General features: G+C 46.0%; 1 protein-coding gene across 3 annotated transcripts in view; it reads right to left on the bottom strand.

Moving 5' to 3' along the window:
- Positions 1–17,155, bottom strand: part of SYT16 (synaptotagmin 16) — a 138,087-nt gene that overhangs the window by 46,249 nt on the left and 74,683 nt on the right. For 2 of the 3 annotated variants that reach the window (XM_075926370.2, XM_075926369.2), the window contains exon 3: positions 11,976–12,613. The exons of the other annotated variant lie outside the window; for it this stretch is intronic. In XM_075926370.2, the coding sequence (XP_075782485.1) occupies positions 11,976–12,540 (565 nt within the window). In that variant the 5' untranslated portion in view covers positions 12,541–12,613. The remainder of the gene's footprint in view (positions 1–11,975; positions 12,614–17,155) is intronic. 3 annotated transcript variants of the gene reach the window in all.

The raw sequence follows: 17,155 nt of genomic DNA, 5'->3' as shown, positions 1-17,155 counted from the left end.
CAAGCTGAAAAGCCCAAGTCTTTTTAATCTTTCTTCATATGGGACTCATTCCAAACTCCTAATCATTTTTGTTGCCCTTTTCTGAATCTTTTCCAATGCCAATATATCTTTCTTGAGATGACGCGACCACATCTGTATGCAGTATTAAAGATGTGGGCGTACCATGGTTTTATATAGAGGCATTAAGATATTTTCTGTCTTATTCTCTATCCCCTTTTTAATTATTCCTAATTCAGATTCTTCCCATCCCCCGTGCCAATGCTTCCTATGGCTTCTCACCAGGGTCTAACCCAAAGCTCATGGAAGCCAGTGGATTGCCCTGCCACGAACCCCCTATGTGTATCTTCAATGTGTACAGTTCTGTACAGTACATTTGTGGTCTCTACTGAGTCCTCACATCTCTGTGCACCGTTCACTTAATATGATCTAGACTGCACTGCAAGCCAGAGGCACAGAGACTTAACACAAACTCCCCTTAACCTCCCAATGGCCAGACCAGAGGGGTAGGGATTAGGAGATAGTCCTTTGGATCTAGATAGGAATGGGAAGGAGAATCTCCTGGCCCTGTTGGGAGATAGTAGGAAGAGGTGCTCCCTGGCCTTGGGTAAGATTGGACTATTATCTAACACTGAACTACTAACATTCCCAAATCGTTTGAGAATTGTCCACCAGTGGACCATGCGCAAATGTTAGAAACACCTCCTGTGAAACAGCCCAATGACACCAACTTACTAGTAGGCATCTTACAGCCATCAATTACCCATATTTTCCCACATATAATCCCAGCTAATCCAAGCAGAGGAATGAGTTACCAAATCTTCATTTGTGGATCTCATAGGTCTTCTTATTCTCAGAAGTTCATGATTTGATCATAAAAGCTATTCAGAGATTGACTAGAGCAGGTATTAATATTTTCACAGTTGAGTTCACAGAGTCAGAATACTGTCTTATGTATCATATATTAATACATTCCCCCAACAAGTTTGGCACCCTTGAATGGTAAGAATTAGAGGTACTAGAATTAGAGATAAGTCACTCATACAACCTGAAGTCTGTGTTCTAATCCAGATGCTATAGAAAATTCATTCCATGAATCAAGTGATTAAATGAACCAGTTTAAGTGTTGCGACCCAGGGTTTGGATAAGCATCCAAAAGTCCACGTACACCATGAAAGCTTACTCCCCTCATTCTGATGCCTCTCAATGTCCAGCTCACCCCATATCTAATTTCCAGCAATGACTCAAGAGTCCTATACCACCCTAAAATCATTAAAGGCAGGTATAAATTATGCTGGTTAGCTAAGGTCAATTACATCAGCCAGAAATCGATGGGGCGCAAGATAGCATTCATCATAACAGAACCGACATCTCTCTAGTATGGGGGCTATGTCAGATGCATGTTACAACAGATTTTTATGCAGTAGGATGACCCTCCAGAGACCGAACAGCCTTTGTCTATAACTATTTATACCACTGGAGTGGTACAAAATGGCCAGAATGCAATTGAGGTTCAAAGCTCAAATTTCCAATAGTCCCAAAGAGTGTTCTGTTTTTTAACATTTGCTTGTAATCAACAGTTTAAGGTGAGTGACCTTCTACAAATGGGGCCAAATTAAAAAGGACTGAAATGACAAACACCAAAAAAGCAAAGCTGTTTCAGTTGCTGCAGCAAAATACAACATTCTAGTTCTGCAGACAACATGGTTAGTATTGTACAAGTCTGCTTGTTGTCTCAAACAGAATGCAGTGAGATCATTTCCACCCAGTAGAGAGCGGGAGTAGGAGATGAGAGGTGAAGAGGCAGGTTTCCAAGGAGAGATGCAACATTTTTCAGATGCTGCCAAGATGCTGTTCCCTGGTAAATGAAGTCTCAAGTCCCAAACAATTTCCCAAAGGAAGAGAGAGTCACAGCTGCCATATGGGGAGTGGGAAGAGGATGCTGCCTGGCAAAACGGCTCAGAAAACACATGCACAAATGCACGCACGCATGCACGCGCGCACACACACATACACACAATTTGCTTTGTAACTGTTGTGAATCATAACACCCATGTTTTCCTTCTAAACACATTCTTTTTAGCTAATAATTAGAATAGAGTATCAATAGTAGATTAAGTTGTCTGTAATTTTATACAACAACTCACTGGTGAATGTAGAAAACAGGTGTCTCACAAAGTATATCTTGACGACTTCTCTTCTCCTGGCTCTTGGGTAGACGGAAGGCAGCGTGTCTACTATAAAAGGCCATTAACTGGGATTCAAGACCTCTGCATTCAATCCTTGGCTCTGTCATTGATCCAATGTGTGCCCTTGTGCAAAGTCACTTAAACTCTACATGCCTCTGCTCCCTTAAAATATAAACCACTGTGACTTGACTGTGTAGACTGTAAACACTTTGAAGAAAGTACTCTCACTACATGTTTTCTTTTGTACAGTGTATTGCAGTACCTGGCCTGGCTTTGGACTAGCTGATGCCTCAGTTTCCTCTCCGTTCCACAGACCAAGTGTCTACCCACATTCTCCACCACATGGAAGTGTGGTGGTTTGTGCCCCCTGTCCAGGAAAGGCTGACTTTCTCAGGTTTTCTAAGTCCTTCCTGCAAGGCACAGATTTAATAATTCAAACAAGACCTCACAAAGTGGCAAAAAACCTTACAACCAAAGCAAGGCATCAGGACTCAAAGGTCTTTCAGCCTGCACTCCTCTCTCTGCTCCAGGGCTACTCACAATAACCTAACTCCTTTCCACAGCTCCCTTCAACTAAGCTTTCTCGGCTTCTCAACATCTGAGACCTTCCCAGTTGGGTCTCACAATCAAACAGGGCTGGCCAGCCCAAGGCTCCTGGCCTTGGAAGGGGCAGATCATTTTGTTCCAAGGCCACGATGGACTCCCATCTTGGTTGGTCCTATGGGTGCTGTCATAATATAAATAATAAGTCTTGTAACTAATTAATGAGAAACTTTTTCTTTCAAAAGATTTTATCCCATCAGCCTATGATAACTGTTCTTGTGTGACTGGCTTCTGAGTGCAATTGGCCATCTGTAGCTTTTTTGTCGATATTTCACAAGATAAGGTCCTTAGTGTGCCCTTTAAATCCCAAGCAAGAGACCATCAGAAAAATTATGAAACACTGTTACCATCTCTACTTTCAGTGTCCAGTCTGAGTCATCTTGGGCTTGATTTTCAAAAGGTTAGGTACACTCCTCCATGCTCAATTATTCTGCTAGCATGGCAGAAAATCAAACCTAAGGTATTGTAAGGTGGGTGCCCAAAAATGGAGGTGCCCAGAATCACTTATGACCTCTGAAAACTGCTTCTGCAGCCTCTGTGCCTCAGTCTTCCCATCTGTAAAATGGGCTCACTACTGACTCTTTCTTTCTTTCTTTCTTTCTTTCTTTCTTTCTTTCTTTCTTTTTCTTTCACCATAAGCATGTTATGAGATTTATTCCATTGCTTTGCCTTCCTGATTGGAGGGTACTTTATAACTGCAAAGGTGTGTTGTTGTTATCTGCAAATCTTAACATTTTCAAACAACAGAAGAGATTTAAATTATGTTAAAGGGAAACATCTGAAGTATGGGAAAATTAATCACACTTCTACACACACGATAGATGTGTAAATTAATTCTGAGTAGATGCTATATGTTTAAAAACTCAAAAAAATCAGTAGGCACAGCTCATGTTTATTGCATCATTTCAGAAATCTTCAGACTCCCACAAAATCTTCCTGAGATTCCAGATACATATCCCCGCTTGTACATGTACTCTCCCCTACTCTGGTAGCAAACATTTTCTTAACAATGCCTTTCATCCTCTTCATTTACTCCTAGTGTTCCTAGTGATTTAGTGTGGCCTTTTAGCACTTCCTTTTTTGAAAGCAAGGTACTCCTGACTTAGAAAGGCTCCAGATTACACATTACAAACAAAGTGCTTTCTGATTGCTTAACAACAAAGCTGCTATACTACTCACCAACCCTTGGACTCTTTACATTGAGACTGGGTGGCTTTTGAAAAGATATCCTCTAGTTCAAAACAAGTTTGCTGTAGACTGCAATCAGCTGGGGCAGAGATCTTCTCATTATGTATGTAAAGTACACAACGGGAACCAAGTCCTTGTTTGGGGCCACTTGCCTCTACAAATATTAATTAATTGGGCTCACACAGAAGGGAAAAATAATTCCCTCTGTTACAATAACCAGAATAGTGATAGAGATGTAGCCGTGTTAGTCTGGTGCAGCTGAAGCAAAATGCAGGACAATGTAGCACCTTAAAGACTAACAAGATGGTTTATTAGATGATGAGCTTTCATGGGCCAGACCCACTTCCTCAGATCAAATAGTGGAAGAAAGTAGTCACAACCATATATACCAAAGGATACAATTAAAAAAAAAATTATCACCTCTAATACCATTAACTCACAAACATCCCACTCTCCTTACCTCTAATATCATCAATTCACAGACACTTACCTTCCTTCCTCCCCCCCCCCCTCCTGCATCCCCCTCCTGTTCTGCAATGTGATTTGTCCTTTTCATATTTGTTCACTTTTTTTTAATTGTATCCTTTGGTATATATGGTTGTGACTACTTTCTTCCACTATTTGATCTGAGGAAGTGGGTCTGGCCCACGAAAGCTCATCATCTAATAAACCATCTTGTTAGTCTTTAAAGTGCTACATTGTCCTGCATTTTGTTACAATAACCAGTGGCTGAAATTCTTTGCTCTTTCGTATGCAGGAGGTTAAACCAGATAAGTATAATAGTGCCATCTTGCCTTAAAAATTATATTTTAATTTCCCTGAGTCTTTTAGCATCTGTCTATACTAAGAAAATCCATTAAAGATAGCTTTCATGATGTAGCTCAATGTATATCTCAACATTTTCCCTACTGTAAATACAAAGCTACTCCTCCTACCTCAGTATAGCTGGGTAAGGTTCATACAGCCATGGATTTTGACGCCAGAAGGGATGACTAGACCATCATGAACCCAAACTACAGACTTCCATCCCGTTACTGGTGTACTGAGCCTGATGACTTGTGTTTGGCTCACAAAATCCTAGACTGTTAGAACTCAAGACTTCTCCAGGTGCAAACACGTGGCAAGGATGATGCATATTGAGGTCGCTAACCTCGATGTATTTTCCTAGTGAGGACAAGCCCTTTTTTGCATGTGTATGTTATCAAATCTGGAAATGTAATCTTCAATTTCTAAATTCTACATGTTACTCACATATTCTATAGATGGTCCAGTCCACAGCCTGCCTACAGATGACTGACACATGGCTCAGCTCCAGGTCCTCAGATAAAACCAAGTCTAAACAATTCCAGCTTCCAAGTATCTTGCACTTCTTCCCAGCTGTCCCTTGCTTTCTGATTCCTAATGCCAAACCAGATTCTTTGGGTAATGGTAATCCTTCACATTTCCTAGTTTACCAAGGTCTATTAAACTCATTTCAGTGTGACTTGCAAGTAATCTCTAGCGGGAATGGAGCTTATCTCTATACATACAAAAAAAATTTCCTGTGGGACAAGAGTGACGTCATCACATCACTCTGCACCCGCAGGCCCCATCTTCGCATGGGCTCCCTGCCCCGGACTGTTTGGGGGCCTGCAAAGCCACCTGGCAGCCCAGCCCGGACAGATTCCGCCTCCCACCCATCTTGCCCTTTCAGGTCTGGACGCAGCCTTTCTGGTAGCCTGTCCCCTGGCCCAGGAGCTGCTTCAGCTGGCGTGAGGCCTGGAGCACGACCCCCTCATGCCAGGAACAGAGGCAGGCTCCCATGGCCCGAGGCACCATGACTGGCTCCAAGGCCGCTTGCTTGCTCCGCTGTAGTTCTTGGCGCGCTCGGGCTGCTGGGCTAGCAGGCTCAGGAGAAGTGCCAGGCACGGGGTGAGGCGCTCCGCGTCCCCAGCCATCCACCGCCCCATCCTCCACCGCGCCCCACGTGGCCACATCCTGAGCCGCCGCAGTGAGACCCAAGCCCAGCCTGACTCCCTCCAGCCCAGCCACACGTGGGGCTGCAGCAGCAAGCAGCACTTCTGAAAGGCAGGTGAGGAGGCACCTGGCAGCACTAACTTGAGTAGCCCAGGCCCTCTTTGCCTGATGCTGCAGCCTTGCCCCTCCCTGCTCTCCGGCACAATTGGAGCACCAGTGCTGGCTTCCCGCTGTGGCAGGAAGAGGGGGGTGGAGAGGAAGCCCCAAGCCTCACTGTGCGAGGAAGAAGCATTCCCCCTCGCGGGCTGGGAGAACAGCTGCGCACCAACGCGCTGTCTGGAGGCTTTTCCTGTGCTCCCACTGGCCAGATTCCAGCTAATGAGAGCAGCAGGAGGCCGAGCCTGGGACGGGCATGGGGCCTGAAGACTAGTAAGTTCCCCCACCTCCTCATGCCCAGACCTTGCACCCCCAGCCCCTTCACTCAGCCCCTCCACTGAGACCCCACTCCCTCAACCTGCTCCTGCCCCCTCCCCCTTGGCCAGACACTCTGCCCCCAGCCCACTCCTGCCTTCTCCCACTGGCCAGACACCCTACCTCCAGCCTGTTCCTGCCCCTCCCCCAGCCACACACCCTGCCCCTGCACCCTCCCCTGCTCCTGCGCCCTGCCCCATGGCCCCATCCTGCTCCTGCCCCTTTCCACTGGCCAGACACCCTGTCCCCAACCTGCTCCTCCACCTTCCCATTCTCCTGCACCCTCCCCTGCTCCTGCACCCTTCCTTCTGGCCAGACACCCTATCCCCAGCCTGCTCCTGCACCCTACCATCCACTCAGACCTTGCACCCTCAGCTCCTCCTGTACCCCACCTCCTGCCCAGATCCTGCGCCCCCTTCCCTACCTCACTCACTGGCCCTGTCCCACACACTGAACCCCTCATTTTTGGCCCCATCTGAGAGCCATGGGGGGGGGGCCGCAAAATCCACTAACCCTCGAACCCCAGAAGAGTTAATCTGGCCTGAGGCCTTGAACCTCAGTCCTCCGCCTCCCCATGGGGCTGGAGCACCAGGAAAGTGAGGTGTTTCAGTTGGGGGCCACATCAGTGAGGGTTGGAGGATTTGGGAGGGACTTCCCCCCCCCTTCTCACTTGTGTGGTCCCAAACTGTTTTTTTCTGCGGGTCAGTGGCCCCCGACCCAAAAAGGTTCCCCGCCCCACCATAAATAAAGACAATGCTGAAAACTTTTGTGTTGGACATAATATTTTACTTTATTTAAAATGAAGCATGGGCAACAAGGCCCCAATCGGAGACCAGCCCCCATCTGGCTGCAGAAAAGGCTGGTGGTGACCCCCTCTTGCTGCGGCATGGATAGGAGGAGAGGCCATGGTATGGCTGCAGCAGACAGGGAGTGGGGAGAGGTTTGTGAGTGTAGCAAGCGGGGGCGCAGCCTGCTAGTTACAGGAAAAAAAAATGAAAATCTTGATTTTGCAATGCAAAGGTCACCTCCTCAGAATTTCCTAATTTAGTGCTCGCTCGTTTATATTGTAACACTGTGAACACAGTGTCAGACTGACAGCCCTGGAGAGACTTGGTTTGCAGAACGGGCTCTAGCAGTACACACTGTCCCCATGCGCTTCAGTACGGATCCAGCGTATTTAACACAAGTGGTATTTCGGTCTCCATGCCCATTCCAAATTCAGCCTCTCTGGTGAAACTGCCAACTAGGCTTCCCAACAAGTGGGTGGGACATTAGTCCCTTAGGAAGTAAGCTCTGACCACCAAATTCATTTCACACAGATACTTAACAGCCAGAGCTAACGAGAGACTTTGCTGGACCCTGGGGGGAGCTGACTCTGAGCCCTCCTGGAAGGGGTCAGCACGAACCATATTAACTATCAATGTGTGATTGGAGAACACAAATATTTCAATGTTCAAATATTTCAATGTTCAATGTTCAAACCCTTAGCCTAGAGTTGCCTTTCAATAATCTACACTTGGAATGTACAGAGGCCAGTAGAAGGGCTGAAAACCATCTGTTAAAAAACTTATTTGATAGAATCTGTCTTTTCTGCCCAATGTTTTAACTGCAATTATGGCATCTTTACTTCGTCTAGCAAAGGTGATGTTTTTCACCAAAAGGCTTTTCTTTTGCTGCTGTTTTTTAAAACCAGTAAAGCCTATATTGGGATGACCCAGTATTATGGGTCTCTGTGCCTATTAATCATCTGAGGCTGCTAAATGAAGTGTATCTATTTTCTCTGTTACATTACTATTGGCAACCAGGTCTTGAGTAAGTGCCCAGATATATTTCCATGGCAACAAAAAGCATTCAAGCATCGCTCTTGCTTTGTGCCAATTTAGCTTAAAAATCTTCTGTTGTAGAACTGAGTATGGTACATTAAGTAAAATAAAAGTAAGATGCAATGCTCTGAAAAGAGTCCAAGAGTAAACAGGAAACATGTATTTTGCAGGACCCAAGGAAAAAATGCCAAATACAAGACGAAAAATTTTCAAAATTTTAATATTGATATTAGTGAACGACTCTCCTTTACCAAATGCCAGCCAGCCCATATGCTCACTTACGTTGTCATTTAGGGTTAAGAACAGAGCTAACAGAAACAAGGAAACCTCTTACATCTCCCTTGATCATTTCAATCCGAAACTGAAATGTGAAGTTGTCAGGGTAGCCCGTCTCCTCACATCTCAGTCATCGGCAGATCATTTCATAGGCTCAGCATCAATCAGTGGACCCAAAGAGCAACGGAAAAAATGGAGGGACAGTTATGTTTAGGAAATGATATGCCATGCTTTGGGTAACAGAACATGTTCAATCATATCGAGACAACAGGGGAAATTAAAAAAAATCTATTTTAAAGCAGGAAGAATGCAGCGCTTTCACACTTTAGTTACTGCATTACATATACTGCAATGTATTCTCTGAGATCAAAGAAGCCAGAGCTTCCTGCCATAACATGACCTTGATCCATGCACACAAATTCACTGCCACCAAGTCATGAGGACACAATATGGTATGTGGTGCAGAGAAAAGCATGAAAAGTGTGGAAAGCTGGTGCTTAGAGTTGACATGGAAGAGGCACTGGGCAAAGCAACTGGGCAGGCATGGGGAGCTCTGGGAAGTAGGGTTCCATGATTGCTTGACATAAGCTAATAGGGAAAGAAGGTGATAGGAGTAAGGTCATAGGAACCAACATGGATCCATTAGCCAGGAACTCCCATCGAGCAGGTGTTGAGAGAACCTAGCCACTATTAAAAGTCCTTGAATGTCAAATGCTGCCCTCAGTTTGGAGGAAGGGGCTTAATGGATTTCATTCTCTTGCATGGCCACATAAATGCCTGATTACTCTAGTTTTATGCAGCATTTGTGAACTTAGCCTTCTAGCACAGGGCTAGGAAAGATGTGGCTTGGGGGCCAGATCCGGCCCACCTAACACTTTGATCCAGCCCGCAGATTACATCTGCCCACTTTCTATTTATATCCTGCTGTCTGTGCCCACCAAATTTCCAGGCGGTGGCTCAGGCAGCAACATCCTATTTAAATGGCTCATGGCTCCTGGCAGGGGCCGAAGCCACAAGCCCTTTAAATAGCTGCAGCTACCTCAGGTGGCTGTCAGGCAATGTGGCAGAGGCAGGGCTGAGAGCCGTGAACCCTTTACTGTGTTTTTAATTCAAAGCCTCTGTCCCCAGACAACTCTGGGGAATGGTTTGTCCCCAGCTCCGCCACTTGCACTCTGGCCCCGCCCCTTTCAGGGAGTGGAGCCAGCCTGTGACCACGTCGCTAAATTCATCAAGTGACCTGCTTGCAAAAAGTGTTGCCCATGGACATGCAATGAGATCACATGCAATATTTTGCAGAAGCACAGAAAATCCAGACCACAGTGAATACCACCACCACCACCACGCAGCTTGAAGGGCATTGTGCTTAAAGCTGCTCATCAACCAAAGTTTAAAGATTATTGCAGTCCTCTCTCTCTGTTATTAGGGGGGAAATTGGTATGAGCCCTTTGCGTAGCTGACATTCAGACCCTTGAAACTGTACATTTAACTTATAGACTCATAAGGCCAGAAGGCCCCACCATAAGCATCTGGTCTGATCTCCTACACATTGCAGGTCCCAGAACCTCACCTACCCAAGGCTGTAATAGATCCCTAACCTCTGGCTGAGTTACTGAAGTCCTTGTATCATAATTTAAAGACTTTGTGTTATACAGAATCCACCATTTACACTAGCTTAAAACTGTGCATGCCCCATGATGCTACAGAGGAAAGAAAAAAAACCAAAAACATCCAGAGCCTCTGCCAATCTGTAGAACCCTGCGTGGACACAAAATTTGTATCCGCATCTGTATCTGCAAAAATGAGCTGCAGATATCTGTGGGTGTGGACACCCTTGGATATGAAGCAGATATCTATGGATTTGCAGGACTCTACCAATCTGACGTGGGAGAAAATATGGCAATCAGCAAGGATAAGACACACCAGCCAGACACTTGGAAAAGAGTTCTCTGTAGTAACTAAGAGTTCTCCCCATCTAGTGTCCAGTCATTCACTGTTGGAGGTATTTGCTGCTAATAGTCGCAGATCAGCTACCTCCGCTGAAGGCTGTCATCATACCGTCCTCTCCATAAATGTATCAAGCTCAGTCTTGAAGCCATTACTTGGAGGGTATCGTGGGGGCAAACACCTGCTCTGGGATAAAAAGGGTTAAAAACAGCCTTGGGAGAGAGTTCTCCCAGAAGCCAATCAGAGGTAAGCTAGAGTCAACCAGTCAGGACTCAGCTAGGCTGTATAAGAAAGGCTCCTAGAGGAGAGGAACTCATTCTTGCTCCAGCTCTGGAGGGAGAGGGACCTAGCTGTCTGCTCGCACAGGAAAGAACAGTGATGGGGGAAAGCAGGGTGAGCCAAGGGAGTTTAGTTCTGAATAAACTCCAGACTGAAGCATAGTAACAGGTGCCCAGGGAGCTACTAGGACTGCAGAGGAGCAGCCAGGGTAGGGGAATGCAGCAGGTCCAGTCCACCTTGCCAAATGATGAGTGTCCATTTCAGACTACAGTTTGCTGAGGCAGGGGCTAGATGGCACCTGGCAGTAGGTCACTGATGCAAGGTGTGAATGGGTGGCTGGGATTCCCTGGGAAGGGAGGACCCCACTGTGTGGGGCAATGCGGCAGGGCAGTAACCTGAGGGAAGGTCCGGACCAGTGGTGCTGAACAGACAAAAAAGGTAATAGCGAGTGAGACACCACCAGAAGTGGGCGCTCCGAGGTTGGACCAAGCTAATTCATGGAATGAGCAGCAGGCAGTGCTGGCTCGTGAGGTCCGAGCTGCTACAGGGGGATATCTGGTATGTGCTCTTGGGTAGCTGAGACAGGCCCCTGAAGCTATTCATTTAACTTACTTTTTTAAAAATCAAATTCTGATTCATTTCCTGTAACGTCCCGCTTAGTGTCCTCTTGGATCTTATTTGAAAAAGTGTGAGGAGAAAGAGTGATCTAGAGCACTTCACCTGTAACTCTGGAAACACAGCTAGCTTCCCGTACCGCATTTCCCAGCAAACCGCACAGAAACAGACTGAGATTCCTGGCAAGGTCTGATACTTTTTTAAATCAATGATATACAAGCAGAGGCTTCTCAAAGTGACGGCTTAAGGCGCAAAGCTCCCTTTGAAGGGTTCTGCTATCTGAAGCATTTTCACTGAAATCCACAGCACACTAACATGTCAAGCTCATAAGCCTGATTTGAATATATGTGGGAAATGAACTGCATTTCTGAATTCGGGAACAGGGCCTGATTTTCCTCTAACCTACCGTGTTTTTACACCAGTTGAACGCCACTCACTTTAATGCAATTAATTCTGAAAGACAGAGGAGAATCAGGGCCATTAGCGTGGTTGGTTGGGGGATTTTGAAGCTGTGAGAAATCTACCAGGGATGACGTAAAGTAAAATGAGCAGATTAGTAACTAAATCAATCAAAGTCAAAGGAGAGAAACAGGCCCTCCTGCATAATGTTGCTAGGTGATTACTACCATCTTACCTGACACATATGCCTTTCCATTAATATTTTCTAACGAGCCAGCCACATCAAGGTCACGCTGAAGGTCCTTTATCTGCCTGTTGAGGTAGCCTTCCTCTTCGGGTATGGCAGGAAGCATATCTAACAGCTGGTGGTCATCACATTCCTGGTAAAATCTCTGAGATGACAAAGAGCTGGTGTCATCTGGCCATTGCTCTGAGGAGTTGGTGTTGCTTCTCACTCTTTTCTGCCATTGCAGATCCATGTCGGAGCCATGGGCAGGCACCTGGGAATCAAGATCCTGACTTGTTGATGGAGAGTGACTGTCTGTGGGATGCATATCCTCAGCACCTGGTATGTTCAGGCTAATGCTTCCTTCATCTTCTGCATCTTCAGAATAGTCCTCATAAACGCTGTCACTGTCTTCTAAGTCCTGATTTTGATCTTCCTCCGGCTTGTGGTCCACTCTGCTCAAGTTGACCAAGGAAGCAGACAAGGAGTCTCCTGCCTGTTGGACCGCTTCGTACATCCGGGACATCCAAGAGGAGAGGGGCTGGAGGAAGCTCTGAGCATTCTGAGAAGCCATATTTATACCATGACCAGTACCGGATGATCAGTTGTTCAGTTTTGCCAGCATGCCACACTTACAATTCTGCGAGCTATAGAATAAGCATTATAAAAGATTACCATAAATCACTTGTCCATCAAGGTCTGTGTGTTAGCTTTCAAACCTATCCAATCTAGACAGAAGGAAAGGCAAGAACCCTTCCACCAGCTTAATGATACCACCACGAAGCCACCACCAGAAATCCAAGACTACACAGCAAGGCATGCATTTTATAGTCGACAGCGGAGAACTCCTATGGCAGCCAGAAGAAACCTTTGACAAAAACATAAATACAGACGACTTGAATGCCAGCACTCCTCGTGGTGCTCATACATTACACTACTCTCACCAAAACAGTCTATATAAAAATATTCTGTGAGCAAATTTCAGCCAACGTTTTCAAAGCATTTGCGAGCCTTGATTCCCTTGACACCCCTTGGAGGTAAATATCTCATCACACCCATCATACAGAAGGGGAAACTGGGGCAAAAGTAGTTTTGTTTTTTTAATTGATTTGCCCAAAGATCACACAGTCGATCAGCTGCAGACAGAAGCACAACTCCCTGCTCCCAATACTGTGCTGTAGCCATATACTACACAAACGTAAGTTCCCGCAAGGGAATACAAGTCCATAGGCTGCATTCATTTCTATGAGAAGGTTCAAAAGGAGCAATTGTTGACAGAGGCAGAAGGAGCGCAGCATAACTGCAATGCTCTTTTGATGTTTAAATGAAACATAAGCTTCTTCTATTCTGAGGCCCTGATTCAGCAAGGCAGTTAGGCCCAGTTTTCAGCATTGTCTGCAGTCCCATTGAATTACGTGGGATTAATCAGAGACTAAAGTTAGATATGTACTTACATATGTTGCAGAACCACAACTTAAGACCATTTCTGATTTTTTGGAAGCAGAGTGTGGAGAGAGGCTGATAAATCTCAAATTTTAAAACTAATCTCAATGCCTACCAGGACAGTGTGTCATTTTTTAATCCCCAGAAAGCTGCAGGAAGGCAAGAGGCCCTCATGTGCATGCCTCTGGCACATCGACATAGTCTACACAGCGCTACATTTCAAAATAACGTGCTATTTCGAGCCATCCCGTATCCTTCGTGCAACAAGGTTTACCGGGATGGCAAAATAGCGCGCCCGTGTTCTCAAAAAATATTTTGAAATAACGAGTGGCTTGTGTGGAGGCGAGGTAGCTATTTCAGGATACCGGCGGTATCCTGAAATAGTCATGCAGTGCAGATGTACCCTAAGAAAGGGAAACTACAGGGAGACCATAAAGAAAACTTCTCAACAATTATACACAAAAGGCTGCACAACAGTATCCAAAGGAAACTGGTGGAAGCCCCACTGTTTGGGATCTTTAAAACTAAAGAGACATTTGCCCAGTCTTTTTTTAGGGAGTAGACCTCCACCGAATTAAACATGGATGACCCAATCAATCTTTTCCGTATGCACGTTCCATGACTGATTATTTTTCCGAATAATGCTCTTTTAACTGGCTATAGTTTGTTTTATAGAAATCTCCAGGACGTCTGTTGTCATTAGATTGTACTTAAAATTATACTCATTATCCCTGTGATAAAAGCCTGGGTGACAATCTTTGACAATACATTTTTAAAAGCAAATGGCTATCACGAAGCCTTCTGATACATGCACAGACACTGATCCAATGCCAATTTGAGTCAACTGGAATCTTGCCATTGATTTTAGTGGCTCATTAAACCAAGGTCATATTTCCCATGCAATCAATCATGCCCATTTCTTTCACTGTCCACCCGGCTCCTGTTCAGCCCCTCTTCTTCATACAATCTATTTGTTTTAACTCTGAATTCAATTCATTTTACACAGTCTCTAAATGATGTTTTTTCTAGTGATGACTCACTGCACTGTAGATGTTTTTAGGGGATGCTGGCAGTGCTAATGGCTCGGGAGAGAGTTTAGGACTTTCAGGGCTTTTCAGGTAGGAGGTGTTTTGAGTTGGCTACATTCAACAGTGGTCGCCAAGCATGGTAGTAAATCGTTGCTTCTAAAATGGAATAGTTGGTTTAAAAATAAAGAGAACAAAACCTTTCTGCATTTTTGTGAAAGGATACTAGCTCATGTCTGAGATCTCCTTAGTGCTGACTGGCAGAAGCCACAGGGTCAATTAGGGTTATTAGGATCCTTTACATTCACCAAGAGGGGTCGTGTAAGTTCTTTGTTGAAAGTATGCGTCACACCAGTCACCGCCACCATTGTGAGACATATGCACAGAGAATAGGTAAGGAGTTCTCTATGTATACTGAACACTGTGTTTTTAAAATATCAGTGTTAAGACAGGTCCCCAGAAGGTGATAAATAGATTCTAGGCAACCCGGGTAGTCAATACTTACATTTCTGTTGGGCCACTGTGTATTGTATGTCTCCGTGCCAACCACATCAGCACAGAAACAATGGGCACATTTAGTGACAGGATGTGTTTGTTGCCTGGGTCAGGTGCTGGCCTGAGGATTTACAAAGACAAAGGAACTCCAAGATTAGCCTCTAAAGACAGCACTTCCTGGGACAAAGGTCCATATTTTGTAACTGCATAAAAGAAGTAGAAAGGGGACTACGTGTCATCTTTTAATCTGAAGACAAGTTGCCAGCAGGCTTGATCTTATGAAAGGAAGGTCTCGGCCATTCTGGTTGAGAATGCTGGGAAAAGGAAAGGCTGGGGAAGGGGGAGAAGCAATCCCGTGTAGGGAACACAATAATGTCCTTTGAGGTAAATTTAGGCTCTAGCAAGGCTGTTATGATTTTGGTTTCTATGTAAGTCTTTGTTTTCAATAAGCTCACTTACTATCATTTAAATCCCTTCATTGATAATAGGCACGCCTGGAGTGAAAACATGAGTAATTGTAAGTGCCATGAGTTAAATAGAGTTAGAGGTCAGGTCAGGCTATGCCTGCTGCCACAATGAGAGTACAGTAGAATCCCAATTATCCGACCAAAACGGGACCGATAGGTGATCGGATTAATGAAAATGTCAGATAATACGGAGTACAGATTACGTGTACACTTGATTCGGGTGCTCTGGGCGAAGGGCAGCAGGACTTTGGGGATGTTCCGTTTGGAGGCCGCGAGAAGGGCGGCAGCAGCAGGAGCAGCAGCAGCGCCTAGAGCGACGGGGCAGCAAGCAGGGCCATTTTCCCGGCCTGCACCCAGTGGCTGCAGGGAGGGAAGGGGCCAGGCAGGAATGGGGACCCTGGGAGGTGGGCACAGGGGGGGATGGGGATGACCCCAGATGCATTGTGACCAAGCGGCGCTGGCAGGAGGCACCAGCCCACAGGCTGGACTCTCAATCGCCCGCCGCACGCTGCAATTCAAGGGACGTCAGTGGCTGGGGCAGGGGAAACGGGCCCGGTCACATGGCAGGTGGCCGGCGGCAACATGGGATTTTAGTTTTGCTTTCAGGGGCTGCTGCTGGAGCCTCTTCAGCCGGAGAGGCTGCATGCGGCATGGCAGCGAGGGGTGGCTGGCCTTGGGGCCGCATACTCGCGCTGCTGTAGGCTGGCTAGGGATTTCTCGCCGAACCCCAGGATTTATCCGGCTATGTCAGATAAAGCGGAATGTCGGCTAAGCGAAGGTCGGATAAGTGGGACTCTACTGTAGTCAGTACCACCTGCGGCTCATCAAACCCACTGCATTGTGGGGAGTCCAGGAGGACATAAGGCTAAGGGAGCAACCCCTGACAGAAAAGCCCCACTGCCTGATGGGTGACTTCATGAAACTATAAGACCGTGAGAGTAAACACAGACAGAAAAACAGGAGTGAAGCCCCAAAAGTGGTCAGGTACTGACATCTCAGTAGTTTTCCAGTAACTCCTGCAGCGAATCAGGTACTTCCTCTCCTCTGGATTTTACCACTGATGATGACAGGCGGTCTTGAAGCATGAGCAACTCAGAGCCGCAATATCATCTGCCCAGACTTGTGTCCTGGAGAGGTACCCCAGCTTCACCGCGAGCTGTGTTAAGTAGCATAATGATCCTGAAGTACAATGCATGAGCTGGTGCATATTGTTCCTTCGGGAACAGTGAATCTGTGATCAGGGGCTGGGCATCCCAGAGGGATGCTTGGAGGGCTCATATGTTAATGTGTGCCTCTTGCTTGTCTGCAGAGTCACGGTGTAGACTGGGGGTGGGGAGCCTGAGAAGGGAATACTGTACTTGTGCTGTCTGTGGCAAGGGTTATCAGAATATGTCGCCCAAATAGATGGCACAGAAAGCTTCAGTAAGAGGAATCTAGAGTTTCCAGGACAGGTAGCAGCAAAGTACCTCACAATTCTGGGTACCCAGAGAAGCATCCACATGTCATTATTAGGTCTAAAAGTCAACACCCTGCTGAGATTAATGGAGCCGTCCACAACTCCTAAAGCTATTGGTTCAAGCTGTCTGCAGATTCCGGCCAAGGTCACTGCACTGCAATATATTCAGTTGAAATTCTGGAGATTTTGTCTTCACAACCACAATACTAATGAGGGATTTGGTTTAGATTAAGGAGCACCGATTAAAAACAAAAAATAAAAACAAACAAAAAAAACCCCGAGCATCTGCAGGACCCTGGATGA

The sequence above is a fragment of the Pelodiscus sinensis genome, chromosome 5 (genome assembly GCF_052426305.1).
Source record: "Pelodiscus sinensis isolate ZL-2025 chromosome 5, ASM5242630v1, whole genome shotgun sequence".
NCBI classification, from domain to species: domain Eukaryota; kingdom Metazoa; phylum Chordata; order Testudines; family Trionychidae; genus Pelodiscus; species Pelodiscus sinensis.
The sequence above is the reverse complement of the archived record's forward strand: the minus strand, read 5'-3'. Positions and strand labels throughout refer to the sequence as shown.